This window comes from Salvelinus fontinalis, chromosome 30, assembly GCF_029448725.1.
Source record: "Salvelinus fontinalis isolate EN_2023a chromosome 30, ASM2944872v1, whole genome shotgun sequence".
Classification (NCBI taxonomy): Eukaryota; Metazoa; Chordata; class Actinopteri; order Salmoniformes; family Salmonidae; genus Salvelinus; species Salvelinus fontinalis.
In genome coordinates, this window is record NC_074694.1 from 27,746,319 (window position 1) to 27,771,488 (window position 25,170).

The 25,170-nt window shown below is 44.9% G+C and overlaps 2 protein-coding genes across 2 annotated transcripts in view; one reads left to right on the forward strand and one right to left on the reverse strand.

The window, feature by feature from the left end:
- Positions 1-5,035: 5,035 nt before the first annotated feature.
- Positions 5,036-25,170, reverse strand: part of tex2l (testis expressed 2, like) — a 38,723-nt gene continuing 18,588 nt past the window's right edge. Inside the window, exons 3-12 of the mRNA XM_055890255.1 lie at positions 24,848-25,048; positions 24,223-24,550; positions 23,474-23,724; positions 23,225-23,374; positions 22,778-22,877; positions 18,798-18,948; positions 17,147-17,284; positions 12,790-13,005; positions 8,319-8,439; positions 5,036-8,104 (exon numbers count right to left, since the gene is read on the reverse strand). Of these exons, the coding sequence (XP_055746230.1) occupies positions 7,925-8,104; positions 8,319-8,439; positions 12,790-13,005; positions 17,147-17,284; positions 18,798-18,948; positions 22,778-22,877; positions 23,225-23,374; positions 23,474-23,724; positions 24,223-24,550; positions 24,848-25,048 (1,836 nt within the window). The 3' untranslated portion in view covers positions 5,036-7,924. The remainder of the gene's footprint in view (positions 8,105-8,318; positions 8,440-12,789; positions 13,006-17,146; positions 17,285-18,797; positions 18,949-22,777; positions 22,878-23,224; positions 23,375-23,473; positions 23,725-24,222; positions 24,551-24,847; positions 25,049-25,170) is intronic.
- rnf151 (ring finger protein 151) lies at positions 5,684-7,291 on the forward strand. The gene is given in 5 exon segments (XM_055889532.1): positions 5,684-5,716; positions 5,833-5,935; positions 5,938-6,019; positions 6,284-6,590; positions 7,274-7,291. Coding segments are annotated over 5 exon segments (543 nt in total).

Here is a 25,170-nt window from a genome sequence, read left to right on the forward strand (position 1 = left end):
AAAATACATCTGCTGGTTGATATTGAATGGGGTCGTTGAAAGGAACACATGGAAAATCAAATATAAAAAAAGTGCCTGGATGTTGTAAATCGTCAACCACGTAACATTGTTGGGGGGGATTTGATTCTTCCTGTGTTCCTTTTCACGGATTCTGATTTTTTCTAACAAAGTGGCTTTGATTTGACTAACTTACTGCTTTTGACATTCCTTTGATTTAGAACTACCCAAAGTACAACAATCATATTTCCTAACTAACTTCTCTCATGTGTGTGTGTGTGTGTGTGTTTCAGAGTGGGGGTTACGACGTGGACCTGTTTGTGGACGGTCCAGACTATGACTTGCTCTGCACCATCTGTAGAGCTGTCCTGAGGTGTCCTGTCAGAGTGGCCTGGAACCATGTCTTCTGCAAGACCTGAATCCTACAGTGGCTCAGGAGGTACAGTCCAGTGGATCATGTCCTCAGTGTAACCTTAACTGGTTATTCATAAGAAAAGGTAGTAGCTATATTATTATGAAAGATATGAAGCAACCTGTGTTTCTAGGACACAAAATGTAGATTTCTGGCACATTTTCACAGTGCTTAAATATGATGAGCATCTAGTTTCTTCAGGTTTCTACTGTAGAAGTGTAACATTCCTTTTATTGATTCAATTCAGCTTTCTCTCTAGACAGGAGACACATCCCTGCTGTAGGAAACCTACCAGGTCCAGCTTTATGTTTGTCATTGTAAAGGCAGTCATTGTTGTTCTCCCCCTTAGACGAGGAGGAGCATGGATAGGACCAAGATGCGGATTGAGGGAAATAAGCCATCTTTTAATAAAAACAGCAAACAAGACACTACAAAACAACAAATGAGACTAACCTTCAAACTGTCCTGTGAGGACACAGGAACAAACACCCACAAAACCCCAGTGAAACCCTGGCTGCCTTAGTATGACTCTCAATTAGAGACAAACGAAAACCACCTGTCTCTAATTGAGAATCATACCAGGCCGAACACAAAAACCAACCTAGAAATACAAAACATAGACTACCCACCCAAAACACACGCCCTGACCAAAAACACATACAAAAACAACATAAAACAGGTCAGGACCGTTACAGAACCCCCCCCTCAAGGTGCGAACGCCGGGCGCACCAGCACAAAGTCCAGGGGAGGGTCTGGGTGGGCAGTTGACCACGGTGGTGGCTCAGGCTGAGGGCGAGGTCCCCACCCCACCATAATCAATCCCCGCTTCTTTATCCCCCTCCCAATGACCACCCTCCCACTAACACCACCTAAATGAAGGGGCAGCACCGGGATAAGGGGCAGCACCGGGATAAGGGGCAGCACCGGGATAAGGGGCAGCACCGGGATAAGGGGCAGCACCGGGATAAGGGGCGGCAGGTCCTGGCTGAGAGACTCCGGCAGGTCCTGGCTGAGAGACTCCGGCAGGTCCTGGCTGAGGGACTCCGGCAGGTCCGGGCTGAGGGACTCCGGCAGGTCCGGGCGGAGGGACTCCGGCAGGTCCGGGCGGAGGGACTCCGGCAGGTCCGGGCGGAGGGACTCCGGCAGGTCCGGGCTGAGGGTCTCCGGCAGGTCCGGGCTGAGGGACTCCGGCAGGTCCGGGCGTAGGGACTCCGGCAGGTCCGGGCGTAGGGACTCCGGCAGGTCCGGGCGTAGGGACTCCGGCAGGTCCGGGCGTAGGGACTCCGGCAGGTCCGGGCGTAGGGACTCCGGCAGGTCCGGGCGTAGGGACTCCGGCAGGTCCGGGCGTAGGGACTCCGGCAGGTCCGGGCGTAGGGACTCCGGCAGGTCCGGGCGTAGGGACTCCGGCAGGTCCGGGCGTAGGGACTCCGACCGGTCCGGGCGTAGGGACTCCGACCGGTCCGGGCGTAGGGACTCCGGCAGGTCCTGGCTGGACGGCTCTGGCAGGTCATGGCAGGACGGCTCTGGCAGGTCATGGCAGGACGGCTCTGGCTGGTCATGGCAGGACGGCTCTGGCTGGTCATGGCAGGACGGCTCTGGCTGGTCATGGCAGGACGGCTCTGGCTGGTCATGGCAGGACGGCTCTGGCTGGTCATGGCAGGACGGCTCTGGCTGGTCATGGCAGGACGGCTCTGGCTGGTCATGGCAGGACGGCTCTGGCTGGTCATGGCAGGACGGCTCTGGCTGGTCATGGCAGGACGGCTCTGGCTGGTCATGGCAGGACGGCTCTGGCTGGTCATGGCAGGACGGCTCTGGCGCTAGGCAGACGGCAGACTCTGGCCGGCTGAGACGCACTATAGGCCTGGTGCGTGGTACCGGAACTGGAGGTACCGGGCTGAGGGCACGCACATCAGGGCGAGTGCGGGGAACAGGAACTGGGCACACTGGACTCTCGTGGCGCACTCTAGGCCTGGTGCGTGGTACCGGAACTGGAGGTACCGGGCTGGAGACACGCACCATAGGGAGAGTGCGTGGAAGAGGAACAGGGCTCTGGAGATGCACTGGAAGCCTGGTGCGTGGTTTAGGCACTGGTGGTACTGAGCTGGGGTGGGAAGGTGGCGCCGGATATACCGGACCGTGAAGGAGGACACGTGCTCTTGAGCACCGAGCCTCCCCAACCTTACCAGGTTGAATGGTCCCCGTAGCCCTGCCAGTGCGGCGAGGTGGAATAGCCCGCACTGTGCTATGCAGGCGAACCGGGGACACCACCTGTAAGGCTGGTGCCATGTACGCCGGCCCGAGGAGACGTACTGGAGACCAGATACGTTGGGCCGGCTTCATGGCACTCGGCTCGATGCCCAACCTAGCCCTCCCAGTGCGGCAAGGTGGAATAGCCCGCACTGGGCTAAGCACGCGTACTGGGGACACCGTGCGCTTTACCGCATAACACGGTGTCTGACCAGTACGACGCCCTCTTACTCCACGGCAAGCCCGGGGAGTTGGCTCAGGTATCCAACCCGGCTTCGCCACACTCCCCTTTAGCCCCCCCCAAGAAATTCTTGGGTGAGCCTCTCGGGCTTCCAGCCTCTCATACGTGCTGCCTCCTCAATCCACCGCTCCTGGGCTGTGGCTGCCTTCTTCACCTCCCGAGAGCGGCGATTCTCTCCAACCCTTCCCCAGGGTCCTTTTCCGTCCATGATCTCCCAAGACCATTCCTCCTGTGTCCAGTGCCTTAGTTCTTTTTCTCTCTCCTCAATCCGCTTGGTCCTGTTGTGGTGGGTGTTTCTGTAAAGGCAGTCATTGTTGTTCTCCCCCTTAGACGAGGAGGAGCATGGATAGGACCAAGATGCGGATTGAGGGAAATAAGCCATCTTTTAATAAAAACAGCAAACAAGACACTACAAAACAACAAATGAGACTAACCTTCAAACTGTCCTGTGAGGACACAGGAACAAACACCCACAAAACCCCAGTGAAACCCTGGCTCCCTTAGTATGACTCTCAATTAGAGACAAACGAAAACCACCTGTCTCTAATTGAGAATCATACCAGGCCGAACACAAAAACCAACCTAGAAATACAAAACATAGACTACCCACCCAAAACACACGCCCTGACCAAAAACACATACAAAAACAACATAAAACAGGTCAGGACCGTTACAGTCATGTACAAATTGAGGGAAACTATCAGCCGCCTGGGGATTAAGGTGAGTCATGACAGCCTGATGTTGCTAAATGTTTCTTTTACAAAGTAATGGGTTTCCTTTTTCTCAAGAAGCAATGTGTGAGGGTCACACAGTGGGAAGGAAATTAGATTTTTCAAGCATAGAGGAACTGATGGGAGGGTCATCAAACTTTTTGTTTTGCTTTGGGGGGGTTTAATTGTTTTTTATTGGGCACAGGAGAGGGTCGTTGATTTTTTTACTGTCTTTACATTCATTTTTATGTCTGGTTTTACAAAAAAAAAATGTTGGAAAATAAAGTTCTACCTAGAACATTAAAGGGTTTTCGGCTGCCCACATAGGAGAACCCTTTAAAGAACCCTTTTTGGTTGCAGGTAGAACCATTTTGGGTTCCATGTAGAAACCTTTCTACAGAGGGTTCCTCATGGAACCCAAACGGGTTCTACCTGGAACCAAAAAGGGTTCTACCTGGAACCAAAAAGAGTTCTCCTATGGGGACAGCCGAAGAACCCTTTTTTCTAAGAGTGTTGCCAAATTTGCTCATCTGCTTGCATGTGCCTCCTCTATATCAAGGTGTGTTGGTACTTCCCTTATGCATTACACTTCTCAGCACACTAACTTTTATTATAAACTGGTGGTTTGAGCCCTGAAATCTGAAAGCTTAACAAGCAAACTGCTACAACCTCCAATCTGAGAAACTGATCCCAGCGCAACTAGAACCTAACGCTTCACTATATCCCAAATATGTGTCCTTTCATCTTCAAAATGTAGTACCTTTAGATGTGGCATAAACACAGGTACAATGTTTAAATCTGATTAGGCTACTTCAAAAGTCTCCTGTAGACATGCGTACGTTCGTTCAAAATACAATTCCAGCATCCTCAAAATGGCTTGACATTGACACCCTAAAGACTCAAGTGCGCTAGTCCAGTGTCACGTTGATTATGCCTGCACATCATGGTTCAACAGCAGCCCCAAGCATCTAAAGAATACGCTAAAGACCAGCCAAAACAAGCCTATTAGAATTGTGCTTAAATTCTCCCCTTGTGGAGGTCAAACATGTTAAGCAGCTAAGCAGGCTATCTGTGGGAAAAAAAGAGTAGAATTAATTGAACTTGGTCTGGTCCACAGAATTATTACGGACTCCAGATACCTATCCAACTATTTTTCATTTGTTAGAGATGTTCACCAGCATAATACCAGAGGCAGAGACTCGAATACTCACTGTTTAAATCTATCTGGTAAGAACACATTTTTATATACCAATTTGTTGAGTGGAACATACTACCACAGTAACAAAAAAGCCATACCAACCATAACCAAAATCTGGCTAATGAGTGTAACCTTTTTGTCTGTATCTATGTAATGTGTCTGTATCTATGTAATGTGTCTGTATCTATGTAATTGTATATGTATCTATGTAAATAATAGGGACCACAATGGAAATAAGTCCCCAACTTTATTGTGCAATCCCGATCACTTCAAAAAATATTTGTACTGTGTGCATATACAGTGCCCTCCTTAATTATTGAGGCAGTGAAGCATTTTTTATTAAACTCCAAAAGTTTGGATTTGAAATTAAACAATGACTATGAGGTTGAAGTGCAGACTGTCAGCTTTAATTTGAAGCAATTGTTCGTACATGTTCGCCACAATTTTAGGGGAGGAAATTGTGATTATTCATGAGTGAGAAAGTTACCAATTGGGGTATGATATTAGTGCCTCTGTAACTTTCTCACTCATCTCACTCTCACTCATTATTCACGCTTAATTTAGGATTATCCGTAATCATGGTAGCATCCACATTCATGTAGAAGTGTTCAGAAGCATATTATATTCTTATTTACAATAAAAGTGACTCCGAAATGACACAATACATTATTTACCATTCATTCTAAAAAATAATCTGAAGCACAACCAAAACAAACAGAAAATTCATCCAATAAATTTGTAGTCACGAGCTTGATGTAGTCATTGCATGCTATGAATATGGGACCAAATACTTAACTTTAATAAAAATATAAGTGCATTTGGCCCAATACTTTTGCTCCCCTAAAGGTAATTTGTAATTTATAAACGGTTCACCCAATATGGATGAAAAGACCCTCAAATTAGAGCTGACAGTCTGCACTTTAAATCCAAATGTGTCAAATATAGAGCCAAAAGTACAAAAAATGTAGAACTATCCCTAAATCTTGTAAACAACTGACCACAATCTTTGACTTGCACTTTCCCACAGTCTTCCACTTCCTCTCCTCTCTCCCCTTCTCACTCTCCCATGCAGTGTAACAATGATTGCTGCTCGGCCACCTTCCCTCTGTCTGAGGAGTTCCTTGGTGCACCGGTCAGCCCTGGAGCCGGCTCTGCCCCATGGGCTGTGGTGCTCTGCTCACACAGGCCACCCAGACCCAACACAACTGCTTCAGGTGGGTGGGCGTTAAAACACTGGGAATGGGTGGATGAGGTGGGCCAGAATAGACATGGCATTTGTATCTTACATTTAGAAGCTTTCCTCACTTTCCTTCTTTTGTGGTAGATGAGGTGAGTTTTCCTGTCAATTCAAATGGAATATCACTGAAAAGGAAGGATTTTCAGTTTGGATTCCAGGCTAGAATTTCCCCTTGACAATATACAAATGATCTTGGTGTAAATGGATGAATCCTCTTTGATGATGATTATGGTTACCCCAGGCGGCTGAAGCAGCAGGTGGAGTACCAGAGGCAGAACCACAGAGCCATCGCTAGTGCCCCCCGAAGGAAGATGAGGAGAATGCAGACCACCATGACACAAGTCAGGAGGCAGGTGGCACTCATCTGTGAGAGTCTAGAGGTCATGGGAGAGGCAGAGGAGGGACAGGTGGGTGAGGGAGAGGAATATGGAGGGGGGGAATCTGTGAATCTAGAGGTCATGGGAGAGGCAGAGGAGGGACAGGAGGGTGAGGGAGAGGCATATGGAGAGGGAGAGGGGGAATCTGTGAGTCTAGAGGTCATGGGAGAGGCAGAGGAGGGACAGGAGGGTGAGGGAGAGGAATATGGAGAGGGAGAGGGGGAATCTGTGAGTCTAGAGGTCATGGGAGAGGCAGAGGAGGGACAGGAGGGTGAGGGAGAGGAATATGGAGAGGGAGAGGGGGAATCTGTGAGTCTAGAGGTCATGGGAGAGGCAGAGGAGGGACAGGAGGGTGAGGGAGAGGAATATGGAGAGGGAGAGGGGGAATCTGTGAGTCTAGAGGTCATGGGAGAGGCAGAGGGGGGACAGGAGGGTGAGGGAGAGGAATATGGAGAGGGGGAATCTGTGAGTCTAGAGGTCATGGGACAGGCAGAGGGGGGACAGGGGGGTGAGGGAGAGGAATATGGAGAGGGAGAGGGGGAATCTGTGAGTCTAGAGGTCATGGGAGAGGCAGAGGGGGTACAGGAGGGTGAGGGAGAGGAATATGGAGAGGGAGAAGGGGAAGGAGAAGTGTATGAGGGATATGGAGAGGGGGGAGACTAAAGGGGGGAGCAGCACAAGCAGCAGCTCCTAAGATGGGAACAGGGTTTATTTTTGTATTTTACAAACGATTAATGACGTTTTAAATGACATAAGGGTTTTTATATAAAATAATGATTATGTGGAACTATGAAAATGAAAGAGGTTTGTATTTTAATTAAACTTTTAATTTCATTTTGGTGTATTTTGTACAGACTGCAGATGTATTCTGATGGATTTTTTTACTTTCATAATGTTTCTATTAGGTTGATTATTGTATTTTGGCAAATCCAAATCTTGAATGATTAAAAACATGACATAAAAACATTTCTATATGTCTTGGTTTTACTCAACGATCGTTTTCATCTTTCACGTATTAAATATGGACTGTCTAATCAAAAGGACATTGAACTGTAAAAAATGAAATCAACACACAAACACACATCTCTTTACTGTTGCTCACATGTAAACATTGACCAAAGGTATCACTTAAAGTCGGTTGAAGTTCTGTAATATACAGTATCTCACTACATTTGGTGGCACATCTATACTGAACAAAAAAAACGCAACATGCAACAATTTCAAAAATGTTGCTGAGTTACATTTCACATAAGGAAATCAGACAATTTAAATAAATACATTTGTTCCTAATCTATGGATTTCACTTGGTGGGCAGCCAGGCCCAGCCAATCAGAATGAGTTTTTCCCCCCAAAAGGGCTTTATTACAGACAGAAATTCTACTTTATTCAGCTCATGAAACATGGGACCAACACTTTACATGTTGCGTTTATATTTTTGTTCAGTGTACTTGATGTGCTTTGAGAATTTCAGGGGTGTCTTAATGTCATTGGGCCACAGAGAGGAACTAGTCCAAGTCTGCAGCAGTATTGTCCTGGGAGATCCTCTCGATGGACTCCATGGAGGAGTGTTGTGAGTGTGACGACTGGGCTGGACACTCCTCCAGCAGCCCAGCTGGAGGACTGTCCATCCCAGAATGCATCAGAGGCAGGTAGATATCGTCCATGTTGGGCAGCACAAATACTTTCTGGAATGGAGAGAAGATAGATGAATTGTTTTATTGGGGATAGATTGTCTTACTTGGGATTTGGGGGGAAGGGGAGGCAGGGGAGAGTAAAAGAGGAAGAGCTGGATGAGAAAAGACAAGGGAGGGCGAGAGTGAGAGATACAAGGGTATGGAAGGGAGGGGGAGAGAGAGAGAGAGAGGAGGTGTAGCAGCAGGAAGGAAAGAGAAGTCTAACCTCAAACTCATCCTGCAGCTTCTTCTCGATCCACTCGGTCACGTGACAGAAGGTGACCTCCCTCTCCCCCAACTTGGGTCTGACACGCAGGTCCAGCTTGGGAGGCACACAGAAACTGTACCTGGAATACACACACACATGCACAAATATAGGAGCATAATTAAATACAGAGACAGTAACCGAAGGCAATTACCATGTTGACCTAACCTTTATACAAAATGTGGTCTTATCATCGGTTCCCTGACCCTTTGTTCAACTTGTCACAAAAAGAAAAGTCATGCTCTTTCGTGCTGAAGACGCAAGTACGTAAATGAAGAGATAAAGTGAATCGGAGTGAATGTGGACTAGAGTGAATGTGTACAACGCCATAGAGCAGGGTTCCCCAACTGGGGAGTTTTCTGAGCAAAATGATTATTTGAAAAAATATAAGTAAAAACAATACATATCATTGTTGGACTTAAAACATGTAAATTATTATATACATTTTTTTGTCATTTAGCAGACGCTTTTAACCTTTTAACCAGACTTACAGTGCATTCATCTTAAGATAGTTAGGTGGGACAACCATATATCACAGGCAAAGAACCCTATCAGGACACTGTCTTTCAAAGATAATTAAAAAAAATCCAAATAACTTCACAGATCTTCATTGTAAAGGGTTTAAACACTGTTTCCCATGCTTGTTCAATGAACCATAAACAATTAATGAACATGCACCTGTGGAACGATCGTTAAGACACTAACAGCTTACAGACGGTAGGCAATTAAGGTCACAGTTATGAAAACTTAGGACAGTAAAGAGGCCTTTCTACTGACTCTGAAAAACACCAAAAGAAAGATACCCAGGGACCCTGCTCATCTGTGTGAACGTGCCTTAGGCATGCTGCAAGGAGGCAAGAGGACTGCAGATGTGGCCAGGGCAATAAATAGCAATGTCCGTACTGTGAGACACCTAAGACAGTGCTACAGGGAGACAGGACGGACAGCTGATCGTCCTCGCAGTGACAGACCACGTGTAATAACACCTGCACAGGATTGGTACATCCCAACATCAGGATGGCAACAACAACTGCCTGAGTTACATCAGGAACGCACAATCCCTCCATCAGTGCTCAGACTGTCCGCAATAGGCTGAGTGAGGCTAGATTGAGGGCTTGTTGGCCTGTTGTAAGGCAGGTCCTCACCAGACACCACCGGCAACAGCGTCGCCTATGGGCACAAACCCACCGTCGCTGGACCAGACAGGACTGGAAAAAAGTGCTCTTCACTGACGAGTCGCGGTTTTTTCTCACCAGGGGTGGTGGTCAGATTCGTGTTTGTCATCAAAGGAATGAGTGTTACACCGAGGCCTGTATTCTGGATCAGGATCGATTTGGAGGTGGAGGGTCCGTCATGGTCTGGGGCAGTGTGTCACAGCATCATCGGACTGAGCTTGTTGTCATTGCAGGCAATCTCAACGCTGTGCGTTACAGGGAAGACATCCTCCTCCCTCATGTGGTACCCTTCCTGCAGGCTCATTCTGACATGACCTTCCAGCATGACAATGCCACCAGCCATACTCCTCGTTCTGTGCGTGATTTCCTGCAAGACAGGAATGTCAGTGTTCTGCCATGGCCAGCGAAGAGCCCGGATCTCAATCCCATTGAGCACGTCTGGGATCTGTTGGATTGGAGGGTGAGGGCTAGGGCCATTCCCCCCAGAAATGTCCGGGAACTTGCAGGTGCCTTGGTGGAAGAGTGGGGTAACATCTCACAGCAAGAACTGGCAAATCTGGTGCAGTCCATGAGGAGGAGATGCACTGCAGTTCTTAATGCAGCTGGTGGCCACACCAGATACTGACTGTTACTTTTGACCCCCCCCCTTTGTTCAGGGACACATTATTCCATTTCTGTTAGTCACATGTCTGTGGAACTTCAGTTCAGTTTATGTTCAGTTTATGTCTCAGTTGTTGAATCTTGTTATGTTCATACAAATATTTACACGTGTTAAGTTTGCTGAAAATAAACGCAGTTGACAGTGAGAGGACGTTTTTTTCCCTCAATAACGTAGAGTAAGAGCTGTGAGTCAGAGCTAGAAGGTTGTTTGAACTGGGGAGGGGGGGGGGAGTAAGTAACATGGTCTTGTCGTGGATGCAAGCCTCGAATGGAAACCAGTGGAGTGGTGTGCGGCGGAATGGGGTGAGATGAGAGAACGTGGGAAGGTTGAATACCAGGCGGATTGCAGCGTTCTGTAAAAACACCAGGAAGTCAGCTCCAAGAGATTATAATTTTGGAAATCTGTTCCCAAGTATTCCGATGCATAATAAAGAGACACGTGATCGTATACAAATGTAAGCAAGGGTTGAAATTATTATGTTAAAGTCAAATATTATATCTGTTTGGGCTTCTTCCGGTCAATTTGTAGTCTACAAATTATTTGCAATTATGTTCAGGCCCCCCCGACCTTCTACTCAAGAAAAAATCATCCGTCAGAATCGAGTTCATGATCTGTGTCATTGAGTAACTTTGAGTGAGAGTGGGTCATACCATATTCCATCAGTAGGGGGAGGAGGGATATTGAGTGTGGTCCGTACCATATCCTTTTCTCAATAGGGGGTGCTGTTGGCACTTTGTAATAATTTCGTTCCCAAATTAAACTGCCTCGTACTCAATTCTTGCTCGTACAATATGCATATTATTATTACTATTGGATAGAAAACACTCTCTAGTTTCTAAAACCGTTTGAATTATATCTGTGAGTAAAACAGAACTGGAGTTGGAGCAATTTTCCTATGAGGATGTGAGAATGCTGAAATCTGCAGGCTGTTCTGAGGTCCCTTTATTAATTTGCCTGTCTTCTATTGGTTGAGATGCACTGCATACGCCTTCCCCTGGATGTCAGCGAATAGTGAGAATTGAAATGGTGTTGCTAGGCAGATCTGAGAGCTTATAAATGGGCTGGCAACGTGGGGTCCTTCCTTTCTTCTCTTCGCCAAGGATCTCTGGATGTCGTTCTAGAAAGCTCCCGTTATAGCCCTTAGATATATCCGGCTCTGTTTTTATTCGATATACGTGTTAAAGACATCATTATGTTGTTATTTTAAACCGAGTTATATCAGTTTATATCAGTATATTGCGATTTTCGGATATTTATTAGTGCTGCGTTATAGTGAGTTGGACACGTCTTTGCCACATGGCTAATGTTTACTGCTAATTCCAACGTTGAAGGCGACAATCTACAACCGAGCAACAATTCTTTTGGAAAAAGGACAACTTGCCCAAGATTCTGATGGGAGCTCATCAAAAAGTAAGAACTATTTATGATGTTAATTCGTTGTTCTGTTGAAAAATGTTAAACTCATATTCCGCCATTAATTTCGGTGCGGTCTCGCTTTAACGCACGCTGTATGTCGTAGTAACGTTAATTTTAAAAATCTAACACAGCGATTGCATTAAGAACTAATGTATCTTTCAGTTGCTGTCCAACCTGTATTTTTTAGTCAAGTTTAGGATTAGTTACTGATTAGGTGCCTCTCCCAAGATTTTTCCCGACATATTGTTGGCAGCTTGGCTACTTTTCTCATTGTATAACCACGATTTGTGCCTCTAAATATGCACATTTTCGAACAAACTCTATATGTATTGTGTAATATGATGTTATAGGACTGTCATCTGAAGAAGTTTGAGAAGATTAGTGGAAAAATGTATATATTTGTTGGTTTATTCGTTATCGCTATTGTTGGCCTGAATCAATGCTGTTGTGTGGTTGGCTATTGTAGTAAGCTAATATAATGCTATATTGTGTTTTCACTGTAAAACACTTAAAAAATCTGAAATATTTGCTGGATTCACAAGATCTTTGTCTTTCATTTGCTGTACGCTGTGTATTTTTCAGAAATGTTTTCTGATGAGTATTTAGGTAATACACAATGGTCTCTGTAGTTATTCTAGTTGCTTTGGTGAGAGTTGTGATGGTGGCTGCAATGTTAAACTATGATTTATACCTGAAAAAAAGTTGTGTCTTTTGCTATCGTGGTTAGCTAATAGATTTACATATTGTGTCTTCCCTGTAAAACATTTTAAAAATCAGAAATGATGGCTGGATTCACAAGATGTGTATCTTTCATCTGGTGTCTTGGACTTGTGATTTAATGATATTTAGATGCTAGTATTTACTTGTGACGCTATGCTAGGCTATGCTAGTCAGCTTTTTTACTGATGGGGGTGCTCCCGGACCCGGGATTGTGATGAAGTAGAAGATATTCCATCAGTAGGGGGAGGAGGGATGTTGAGTGTGGTCCGTACCATATTCTATCAGTAGGGGGAGGAGGGATGTTGAGTGTGGTCCGTACCATATTCTATCAGTATGGGGAGGAGGAATGTTGAGTGTGGTCCGTACCATATTCTATCAGAAGGGGGAGGAGGGATGTTGAGTGTGGTCCGTACCATATTCTATCAGTAGGGGGAGGAGGGATGTTAAGTGTGGTCCATACCATATTCTATCAGTAGGGGGAGGAGGGATGTTGACAGCCAGTGTTCCAGAAAGCTCCTGAACCTCCACTGCCAGCAGCAGGGGCGTGTTGGACATCTCCTCAATCTTCTTTTTGATGTACTCATTCTCTGTCGCCTTCTGGAAGTACTTAGACTTAGCAATTTTGTCTACAAATCTCAAAATCCGCCTGCCTGTCCTCCCACCACCAGCAGCAATCCTGCAGAGGGGAGGAGAGGAGGAGAGAGGACTTATACATGAGAGGACTTATGCCTTCAGAGGTAAATGTCACACCGGTCACAAATGAAAACAGCACTGCCATGACCTGCTCTGCTATGATCTAAAACTAAGGGCCCTATTCAATCCATAATACTGAAGATCCACTTCATAGCGTGATTAACAATTCACATATTTTAATAGAGATCTTTTGCGATACGGATTGAATCCAGCCTTAGTAGCTTAAATGTAAACTATATTCTGGGAAAGTGATGTCAAAGTACAGTGCATTCGGAAAATATTCAGACCCATTGACTTTTTCCACATCTTGTTAAGTTACAGCCTTATTCTAAAATTGATTTTTAAAAAGAATCCTCATCAATCTACACACAATACATCATAATGACAGTCAAAACAGGTTTTTACAAATGTTTGCAAATTAACATAAGTATTCAGACCCTTTGCTATGAGACTTGAAATTGAGCTCATGTGCATCCTGTTTCCATTGATAATCCTTGAGATGTTTCTATAATTTGATTAGAGTCCAACTGGTGTAAATTCAATTGATTGGACATGATTTGGAAAGGCACACACCTGTCTATATAAAGTCCCACAGTTGACAGTGCATGTCAGAGCAAAAACCAAGCCATGAGGTCGAAGGAATTGTCCTTAGAGCTCCAATACAGGATTGTGTCGAGGCACCAATCTGGGGAAGGCTACCAAAACATTTCATGCTACATTTAAAATCCCCAAGAACGCAGTGGCCTCCATCATTCTTAAATGGGAGAAGTTTGGAACCACCAAGACACTTCCTAGAGCTGGCCACCCAGCCAAATTGAGCAATGGGGGAGAAGGGCCATGGTAACCAAGAACCCAATGGTTACTCTGACAGCGCTCCAGAGTTCCTCTGTGGAGATAGGAGAACTTTCTAGAAAGACAACCATCTCTTCAGCACACCACCAATCAGGCCTTTATGGTAGAGTGGCCACATGGAAACCACTCCTCAGTAAAAGGCACATGACATCCCAAAGGACTGTCAGACAATGAGAAACAAGATTCTCTGGTCTGATGAAACCAAGATTGAACTTTTTGGCCTGAATGCCAACTGTCACATCTGGAGGAAATTTGGCTCCATCTCTACGGCGAAGCATGGTGGTGGCAGTAACATGCTGTGGGGATGTTTTTAAGCCTAGTTAAATGAAGATTAAAAAAAATATATATTTAAGTGTCGGGATGGAGGGAAAGATGAACGGAGCAAAGTACAGAGATCCTTGATGAAAACCTGCTCCAGAGCGCTCAGGACCTCAGACTGGGGCAAAGATTCACCTTTCAACAGGACAACGACTCTAAGCACACAGCCAAGACAACACAGCAGTGGCTTCGGGACAAGTCTCTGAATGTCCTTGAGTTGCCCAGCCAGAGCCCAGACTTGAACCCGATCAAACATCTCTGGAAAAACCTGAAGATAGCTAAGCAGCGACACTCCCCATCCAACCTGACTTGAGAGGATCTGCAGAGAAGAATGGGAGAAACTCCCCAAATACAGGTGTGCCAAGCTTGTAGCGTCATACCCAAGAAGACTCAAGGCTGTAATCGCTGCCAAAGGTGCTTCAACAAAGTACTGAGTAAAGGGTATGAATACTTATGTAAATTTGATATTTCAGTTTAAAAAAAATTATACATTTGCAAAAATATCTAAACCTCTTTTTGCTTTGTCATTGTGGGGTATTGTGTTCAGACTGATGAGGAACATTTTTTATTCAATCAATTTTAGAATAAGGCTGTAACGTAACAAAATGTGGAAAAGGGGAAGGGGTCTGAATATTTTCCGAATGCACTGTATCTGTTGTTACCAGAGGTGGGACCAAGTCACTATTATTCGAGTCACAAGCAAGTCTCAAGTCACAAGGTCCGAGTCTCAAGTAGAGTCCCAAGCGGAACGGGGCAAAACTCGAGTCAAGTCCATATTATGCATTCTAAGAGCAAGTCAAGTCGAGTCCAGTCACAAGTTTAAGTCAAGTCTCAAGTCGAGTAAAAAATCAAATCTACTTGTTCAACTACAAATCCTTGTCTATTTATTGAGGCTACCAGACGGCCCTTTATTTGTAGCAGCCATAAGGGCATGAAATCAGCAGAAGGCAAGGCAGGTTGAAGTGCTCGGAGTGTAGATTTATTTACTGGTCTTATTTACAGGTGATCCAATGTTGAACGCGCCATATACAAAATATACAAGGGCAATAGGACAAAAGAAATCACCTCTGTATCAGGCTTAACCTGTCCTATCTGAATGGACACAGGTAGAGGACAAGACTGTGTTGCCTCCCCTTGAGAAACCAAATCGAATCTGTCTAACAGAAGCTCAAACAGGTTGGCCTATATGATATAATCACTTGGTCCCCAGAACCATACAATTACCCAATTGGCAATTACAACCCATAAACTGGTTCTACAATGTAAAAGGCCATTTCCACTTCCATTGTTACATTCCTTTTAATCAAGATGAATGATTGTTAATGATATTTCAACACCAAGAATCAATTTCTCGTGGAGCGCAGACAAACGGAAGTCCGACATAACCCGGGAAATATGAAATAAACAGAACTTCTACCAGATAAGTCTTGTGAACGTTCATGTGCACAATAAACGGTACAGGGATGGAATGATGAAACGCTGTCAATTATTGTAGTATTAGATGGAATATAGATTTACCAGATAGGGCCTATGCACTTTAACGTGTGAAAGCAACAGCAAACACTTCAACAAGAGAAAAGAAGCAGTTTGGAGAGCATAAGTGAAGAGGTGCGCAATGGTGCATCTTTACCACAGTAATAATATATATTTTTTTTCTTTAAAAATGTTTTATCCCCTTTTCTCCCCAATTTTCATGGTATCCAATCGCTAGTAATTACTATCTTGTCTCATCGCTACAACTCCCGTACGGGCTCGGGAGAGACGAAGGTCGAAAGCCATGCGTCCTCCGAGGCACAACCCAACCAAGCCGCACTGCTTCTTTAACACAGCGCGCCTCCAACCCGGAAGCCAGCCGCACCAATGTGTCGGAGGAAACACCGTGCACCTGGCCCCCTTGGTTAGCGCGCACTGCGCCCAGCCCACCACAGGAGTCGCTGGAGCGCGATGAGACAAGGAAATCCCTACCGGCCAAACCCTCCCTAACCCGGACGACGCTAGCCCAATTGTGCGTCGCCCCACGGACCTCCCGGTCACGGCCGGCTGCGACAGAACCTGGGGGCGAACCCAGAGACTCTGGTGGCACAGTTAGCACTGCGATGCAGTGCCCTAGACCACTGCGCCACCCGGGAGGCCCAGTAATAATATATTTTAAACAAATTCCAAATGCAAGTTTCATCTGTAAATTACCAATTTAAAGCAATTGTTGCATACCAAAATGCCAGTAGGCCTATACTAGCAATTGTTGCCCCATTACTGATGAGCTTGCAAAGTGTTCTTCATCACCAAGCAATTTTTGTAGCTGTATATGTATTACGGCAATCCTCTCTTCTATGATTTGACATTTGTGGTGCACCTGATCCTGTAGCTGTACAGCAAGTTAGCAATCTGTACCCTAGCTCGCCCCCCGACCTGTGTTGATTGACAGTTTGCTGGTCCAATCACAGTGCCGAGTGTGCGTTTCACTAGCCAATCTCTTGCAGTTTTTTTTGCAAGGGCGATCCTGTGCTACTGTCTCTGGCTGGGTGTACAGTAATCCACATAGACTCTGTGCCACAAAATGAGTGACAAAACATTACAAAACCTGGCCAGATAAGTTCAAGTCATCAGTCTCCAGTCAAAGTCGAGTCCCAAGTCTTGAGGGTCCAAGTCAAGTCTCAAGTTATTTTATTTTCTATCAAGTTGAGTCTAAAGGGATCAAATTTGTGACTGGAGTCAGATTTGAGTTCAAGTCATGTGACTTGAGTCCACAACTCTGGTTTTGACTATAGAAAATGATATTAGGGCTCAAAGTTCAGCGCTATAGCACGCTTGAAATGTCGAGATCATTTCTGATTAAGCCGATATATGCAGCGTTTACAAGGTCAGAGTCAGGTCACAGTCAGGAAAAACTCCTGGCCGCATCATTCTACATGGCCGACTATATTTGGTGTGTAAGAGAAAGAGACATCAATTACCCTTCAGCACCAGGTAGAGTCCCCTTTTCTCCCACAATGCTTTGGTGCTCTGAGAGCAGTACTTCCTCCTCATCTGAAGAGCCGGCGCTGGAGGACTCTTCATCACTGTCAGCCAGAACACTGAGGATGGGTCTGGACCTGGACACAAAACACAACAACACAGGTTTCCCGAGTGTCTCGTGAGGCTCAGTTGGTATAACGTGGCACTTGTACTGCCAGGGTTGTGGGTTCACTTCCCACTAGCAACTAGTACAAAAAAGGGTGGAAATGTATGTACTCATTACTGTAAGTCGCTCTGGCTAAGCATGAGAGAAAAATGATTTTAGCTCTCACTGAGACTAACCTTAATCCTCATCTGAGTTCAACCCTAGCTTCATGTCCACAGTTCTGCCCCAACCCTAGCTGTTTTATGGATTTGACACCTAAATAAAACCATATTCAGCAGAGCCAACCATACTGTAAAAACAAGCTCATACATGCTTTACAAATAAGATTATATTTTTATGACAGAACAAGGATCTACTGTAGGAATCCATTTAAATCTGGAAACAGACCAACTAATCAACATAATGTATCGAGAGCTCTGTCATGTACAGAGAGCTCTGTCACGTACAGAGAGCTCTGTCACGTATAGAGAGCTCTGTCATGTATAGAGAGCTCTGTCATGTATAGAGAGAACTGTCACGTACAGAGAGCTCTGTCATGTATAGAGAGCTCTGTCATGTATAGAGAGCTCTGTCATGTATAGAGAGCTCTGTCACGTACAGAGAGCTCTGTCATGTATAGAGAGCTCTGTCATGTACAGAGAGCTCTGTCATGTATAGAGAGCTCTGTCATGTACAGAGAGCTCTGTCACGTACAGAGAGCTCTGTCATGTATAGAGAGCTCTGTCATGTATAGAGAGCTCTGTCATGTATAGAGAGCTCTGTCACGTATAGAGAGCTCTGTCATGTACAGAGAGCTCTGTCACGTATAGAGAGCTCTGTCATGTATAGAGAGCTCTGTCACGTATAGCTCTGTCATGTATAGAGAGCTCTGTCATGTATAGAGAGCTCTGTCATGTATAGAGAGCTCTGTCATGTATAGAGAGCTCTGTCATGTATAGAGAGCTCTGTCATGTATAGAGAGCTCTGTCATGTATAGAGAGCTCTGTCACGTATAGAGAGCTCTGTCATGTATAGAGAGCTCTGTCATGTATAGAGAGCTCTGTCATGTATAGAGAGTTCTGTCATGTATAGAGAGCTCTGTCGCGTATAGAGAGCTCTGTCATGTATAGAGAGCTCTGTCATCGACAGGCTCCGTTTAAAGATTCACTATTAGAGGAGTTTGACAGATTAAGTGGATTTTGTAGGTTGGTCTCTTAATGAGCATTAATTGTCGGTCCCCTCTGACAGAGCATAGCAGCTAATCATTACCAGGATGTCAGCATAGATGCCGCAAGGCAGTGGTTTTATTGTAGCCTGAAATCCAGATCTGTTTTGTGCAAAAATTCCATAATAGCACAAACAGACTGGAACCCAGGCAAGTAATTTTGCAGTTCAATTTACAATGAAATAATAATGTTAGTTGTACTACGTAAAATGCATGTTGAACAGTAAACCATATATTTTCTTTTAGATGATAGTGCAGTATTAACTGCAATGTAACTGACCCTAGGCTGCCAGTATCAGTGAGGCTGTCAGTGTCCAGGCTTCCCTCCTTGCCCTCCTTGCCCTCCTTGCCCAGTTTGGACAGGTTGATCTTGGTCTCCAGGGTCATCTGCAGGGCCCCAGTGTATACCACCTCCAGCTCCAGCCACAAGCCTGGAGAACACACACACACACGTGTGCGCATGCACGCACACACACACACTCACGCATGCACACACGCACACACACACACACACACACACACACACACACACACACACACACACACACACACACACACACACACACACACACACACACACACACACACACACACACACACACACACACACACACCAGCACAGAGATTAAGAGACAGATCAGATGATTGAGAGGGAGGAGACGGTCCATTGCTCATGTCATCTGATTACGATAGAGTACTGAGCATCAGATGAGTCGATATTATTACAGTAATCTGTTGTAATCTCAGTGAGCCAGGGAGCTGTTATCTCCTGCTGGGGACATGCAGCATATTGGTTTGTTGGTGGTGTGTCTATGTGTGTGTGTGTCTATGTGTGTCTATGTGTGTGTGTGACTATGAGAGTCTATGTGTGTGTATGTGTGTGTCTATGTGTGTGTGTTTATGAGTGTGTGCATCTGCGAACGCATACAAATGGGGGCACTTGCTGCGGGCGATTCCCTGATCCACCTCTACGCAGACGACACCATTCTATATACTTCCGGCCCTTCCTTGGACACTGTGCTATCTAACCTCCAAACGAGCTTCAATGCCATACAACACTCCTTCCGTGGCCTCCAACTGCTCTTAAACGCTAGTAAAACCAAATGCATGCTTTTCAACCGTTCGCTGCCTGCACCCACACGCCCGTCTAGCATCACCACCCTGGACGGTTCCGACCTAGAATATGTGGACATCTATAAGTACCTAGGTGTCTGGCTAGACTGCAAACTCTCCTTCCAGACTCATATCAAACATCTCCAATCCAAAATCAAATCAAGAATCGGCTTTCTATTCCGCAACAAAGCCTCCTTCACTCACGCCGCCAAACTTACCCTAGTAAAACTGACTATCCTACCGATCCTCGACTTCGGCGATGTCATCTACAAAATAGCTTCCAACACTCTACTCAGCAAACTGGACGCAGTTTATCACAGTGCCATTCGTTTTGTTACTAAAGCACCTTATACGACCCACCACTGCGACCTGTATGCCCTAGTCGGCTGGCCCTCGCTACATGTTCGTCGTCAGACCCACTGGCTCCAGGTCATCTACAAGGCTATGCTAGGTAAAGTGCCGCCTTATCTCAGTTCACTGGTCACGATGGCTACACCCACCCGCAGCACGCGCTCCAGCAGGTGTATCTCACTGATCATCCCTAAAGCTAAAACCTCATTTGGACGCCTTTCCTTCCAGTTCTCTGCTGCCTGCGACTGGAACGAATTGCAAAAATCTCTGAAGTTGGAGACTTTTATCTCCCTCAACAACTTTAAAAATCTGCTATCCGAGCAGCTAACCGATCGCTGCAGCTGTACATAGTCCATCTGTAAACTACCCACCCAATTTACCTACCTCACCCCCCATACTGCTTTTATTTATTTACTTTTCTGCTCTTTTGCACACCAGTATCTCTTCTTGCACATGTTCATCTGATGATTTATCACTCCAGTGTTAATCTGCTAAATTGTAATTATTCGATTTATTGCCTACCTCATGCCTTTTGCACACATTGTATATAGATTCTCTTTTTTCTACCATGTTATTGACTTGTTTATTGTTTACTCCATGTGTAACTCTGTGTTGTCTGTTCACACTGCTATGCTTTATCTTGGCCAGGTCGCAGTTGCAAATGAGAACTTGTTCTCAACTAGCCTACCTGGTTAAATAAAGGTGAAATAAAAAAAAAAAAAAAAAAATTTATAGTGCTTGGACAGGATTTGCTGGCTTGTCTTTAATAGTCTATTGACGCACCCGCGCGTCAATCTAAGCAACATAATAAAAGAATCCCTTCAAAATCTGTCAGATTATGCTAGAGATATCACATCTCAATCTGTCAGATTATGATAGAGATATCACATCTCAATCTGTCAGATTATGATAGAGATATCACATCTCAATCTGTCAGATTATGATAGAGATATCACATCTCAATCTGTCAGATTATGATAGAGATATCACATCTCAATCTGTCAGATTATGCTAGAGATATCACATCTCAATCTGTCAGATTATGCTAGAGATATCACATCTCAATCTGTCAGATTATGCTAGAGATATCACATCTCAATCTGTCAGATTATGTTAGAGATATCACATCTCAATCTGTCAGATTATGCTAGAGATATCACATCTCAATCTGTCCGATTATGCTAGATATCACATCTCAATCTGTCAGATTATGCTAGAGGTATCACATCTCAATCTGTCAGATTATGCTAGATATCACATCTCAATCTGTCAGATTATGCTAGAGATATCACATCTCAATCTGTCAGATTATGCTAGAGATATCACATCTCAATCTGTCAGATTATGCTAGATATCACATCTCAATCTGTCAGATTATGATAGAGATATCACATCTCAATCTGTCAGATTATGCTAGATATCACATCTCAATCTGTCAGATTATGCTAGAGATATCACATCTCAATCTGTCAGATTATGCTAGAGATATCACATCTCAATCTGTCAGATTATGCTAGATATCACATCTCAATCTGTCAGATTATGCTAGATATCACATCTCAATCTGTCAGATTATGTTAGAGATATCACATCTCAATCTGTCAGATTATGCTAGAGATATCACATCTCATTCTGTCAGATTATGCTAGATATCACATGTCAATCTGTCAGATTATGCTAGAGATATCACATCTCAATCTGTCAGATTATGCTAGATATCACATCTCAATCTGTCAGATTATGCTAGAGATATCACATCTCAATCTGTCGCATCCGCCTATGTTGGCCTTCCAAATCTACGTGAAAGGTGACAGAGCTACAGCGGTGTTTGTCAGACCATGAGACATCCCGGAAATCGGTCTTCTCACAGAAATGTCTGTAGCGTCTGAACGTTTTGACCCTTCTAAGGAAAGGGCAGACTCTCATGAACACGATGGTGTTCTCCGTTTTGCTATAAGAACCCCACAATAGTCATGGGACTCGTCTGAAGGAAACCCATACAAACAAATGGAAGTATAGAAAAAAAAATAAGGGGTTAAATATGTGCCCGCCAAAAATATATATTTCCTGAGCTTTCTTATATCTGCTAGATATAGGACAGATACTTCAAAACCTTATTCCTTATGATAATTTTTTTTAACTATATTTTTTGCCATTTATGAATTCAAGGTGTTTCTATGGGTGATAGTACTAATGGACAAATTAAATATTTTTGCAAATATTATTATTATTATTATTATACCTAAAGGGGTCTTAAAAGAATTCCATGTGTTAGTTTAGTACCTCCAGAGAGGTTTGTCTGTAAACCCTTTCCTCATGTCTCTCTGCTCGCATCACAATGTGCGCAAGGAAACACGACCTGCGTCACATCCATGCCTCTCTAATCACACACCATCCCATTATACAGAGCTCCCCCTGCACAGTCCACATTTGTCACCATCATTCTTTTGGGGAATTATAATCTGTCGTAATTTGCTGTAATTTGCAGACCTTCATAATCAGGGCAAATCCATTTAATATGCTTCTAAGTACCCCTCCAGAATTGAGATTAGACTAAGTATGACACACTGTCATTGTCTTTCACTAATTGGTGTTCTGAGAGTGTCATGTACTGTATGCAGAGTGGGCTGATTCGCTGTGTCATCATTAGGGTCAGGAGTTATTCCTGACCATATTTGGGCCGCAGAGTTTCTCCTGGTCAGGTCACATGGTCTGGAAAACACCAGGCCTTAGTCATCATTGCAGAAACATCAGGGAGAGTAAAAAGGAAGATTGAGCTTTCTAGTTGACACTCGCCTCTGCTGTTGACCACAGGTCTGGACGCACTGGTGATTTGGGGCAGACAGGAGCCCATGTCCAGTTCAGTCAGAGTCAGCTCATTCATGAAGTAAGGCAGCTGCACACACACACACACACACACACACACACACACACACACACACACACACACACCACACACACACACACACACACACACACACACACACACACACACACACACACACACACACACACACACACACACACACACACACACACACACACACACACACACACACACACACACACACACACACACACAAACAAACAAACAAAGAAATATAATTTCGCTCCTCTGTTTTGCTTGTTTCCAGTGGATTTTGTGGTATATATACTACTAGAAAATTACCAAATAGAAACATTGTACAAGCTCCCCTTACTTCTGAAGAGGGGATTATACACTGTGAGAGCTCACACACTCACTCTGATTTTGCTCAACTTTTTCTGGATCTTTCTGGAGACAATGTCCACCCAATATTTCTCGCGCAGGAAGTCCCAGAATATTCGACCAATCAGTGCATTGACCCAGTCAGTGTGTCCCTCCCCCGGGAACTCTGGGAAATCACAGGTGCACTGTAGGGAAATATATACGCCACTACAGATTAACACACTATTTAATTATATAATCTATCTGTTTCTAGATGTTTCATTCAGGTGGTCAGCGGAACTCACCCTCACTTTGTTGGTGGGGCTTGTCTCTGTGCTGTTGAGGGGTGGACTGGGCAGGGGGCTGGGCTGCTCTGAGGGCAGGAAACGAGCCATGTAGGTGGGGTAGTCCAGCAGCGGAGAGCCCACCCTGGATGGTTGGATCGAGGGGGCAGAAGGGGGAACGGGGAGGTCCTCTTCAGTGCTCCCAATCCTGCTGGAACCTCTGCTGTCCTGGGACCGTCTTGAGGGGCTCACCCCTCGCACTACCGGCACATCTAGATACAGAGATGACAGCTGTCGGTTCACAGATTTGACAATGTTGTGATAAATACTTTTAAGTGTTACATGAGAGTGCATCTGTAAGATTTAGCTTCAGGGGACTTAGTGGACTGTCTAAGATGGAGGACAACACTGTTCAGTTTACTACCAGGACAGACCAGAGCAGGGGCAGAAACATGTGTGGTTAAGTGCTTTGAGAGCATCACGACAGTGCTATATTCTCCTACATGTCCACGCATCTGTAATCTAGAAATGAATCATCCTGGAAAACATGGAACTGTTGCATATAATCCAGTAGAGTAACATTTGCTTGATTTATCCTTCCCTTTCCACATGTATTGCTAATGCATTATATTTTCATGGCCAATATATGTACTGTGAAGATTTGTCATTACGCAAAAAACACATATATAATACTAACGCAAAGTCAATTGAATGAGAAAAAAAGACAACCATACAAAACAACAAAAACAAACAAAAACAGTTTATCCTACCTGATCTGGACACACATCTGCCAGGCCTCTCATTCTCCTTCTCCTGCTCCATTACCATGGACGCGGACAGGAAGTGATGAAACCACTCCTCCTTCTCTCTTCCTGTCCGTCCAAAGAGGTATAGGGTTGTAGGGAGGTTGGCTGCTGGTTTGGGGTTGGAGGTGGGTCGTGTTTGGAGTTGGGGGTCTCCCCCCTGCTCCTCTCTTGGGGTCTCCACTGTACCCCTCTCCTCCTCCATGACCCCCTCTCCCTCTGCCAGCTCAATGCAGATAGGGTACTTCAGGTTCCATAGCCTCTTACGGGCTAGCTCAGAGGGCAGCAGGAACACCTGGTATTACAACTCGACTTATTAGAAACCTCTTATAACACAACATGAATACATCTGCTTATTATGCTTTCAGACCATCTCAAAAAACGTTGCAAGCGCCATGCTAAACCAACGGAGCTACAGAGGACCACTAGTGATGCGATTATTGTATGTAACACACATATAAAATACATTTTAAAAACATCTCAATGTTTTATGAAGTCAATGAATAAAATATAAAACCTTGCATCATATTTCCTCAAATGAAGCGTTAAGCTTTGAACAGCGGGGGTAAGTTGACAGACCAAGCAGACAGACCTTGCTGTGTCGTAGCTGGAAGCAGCGTGAGCTGACAACCACAGCCTCGGGAGGCTTTTCATCGTAGGTGGCTCTGCGGCTGATGTTGTTCCTGGGGTAGTCCAGGCGAAGGCAGTGCCCCTCCAGGGTGGCGAACACAGAGTGGGTCAGGGACAGGTGGTAGGTCTCCGGGTCGTACTCAAACATCTCGTTCAGCCAGCCCTGAAACCAATGGGAATATAGTTATATAGTGAGACAGTAAGCGAATACTTGAACGTCACATGGGAATACACTGAGAGCATGCTTCAATGACTAAGACAAGCTGTTGTGTTACAAGCTATTTT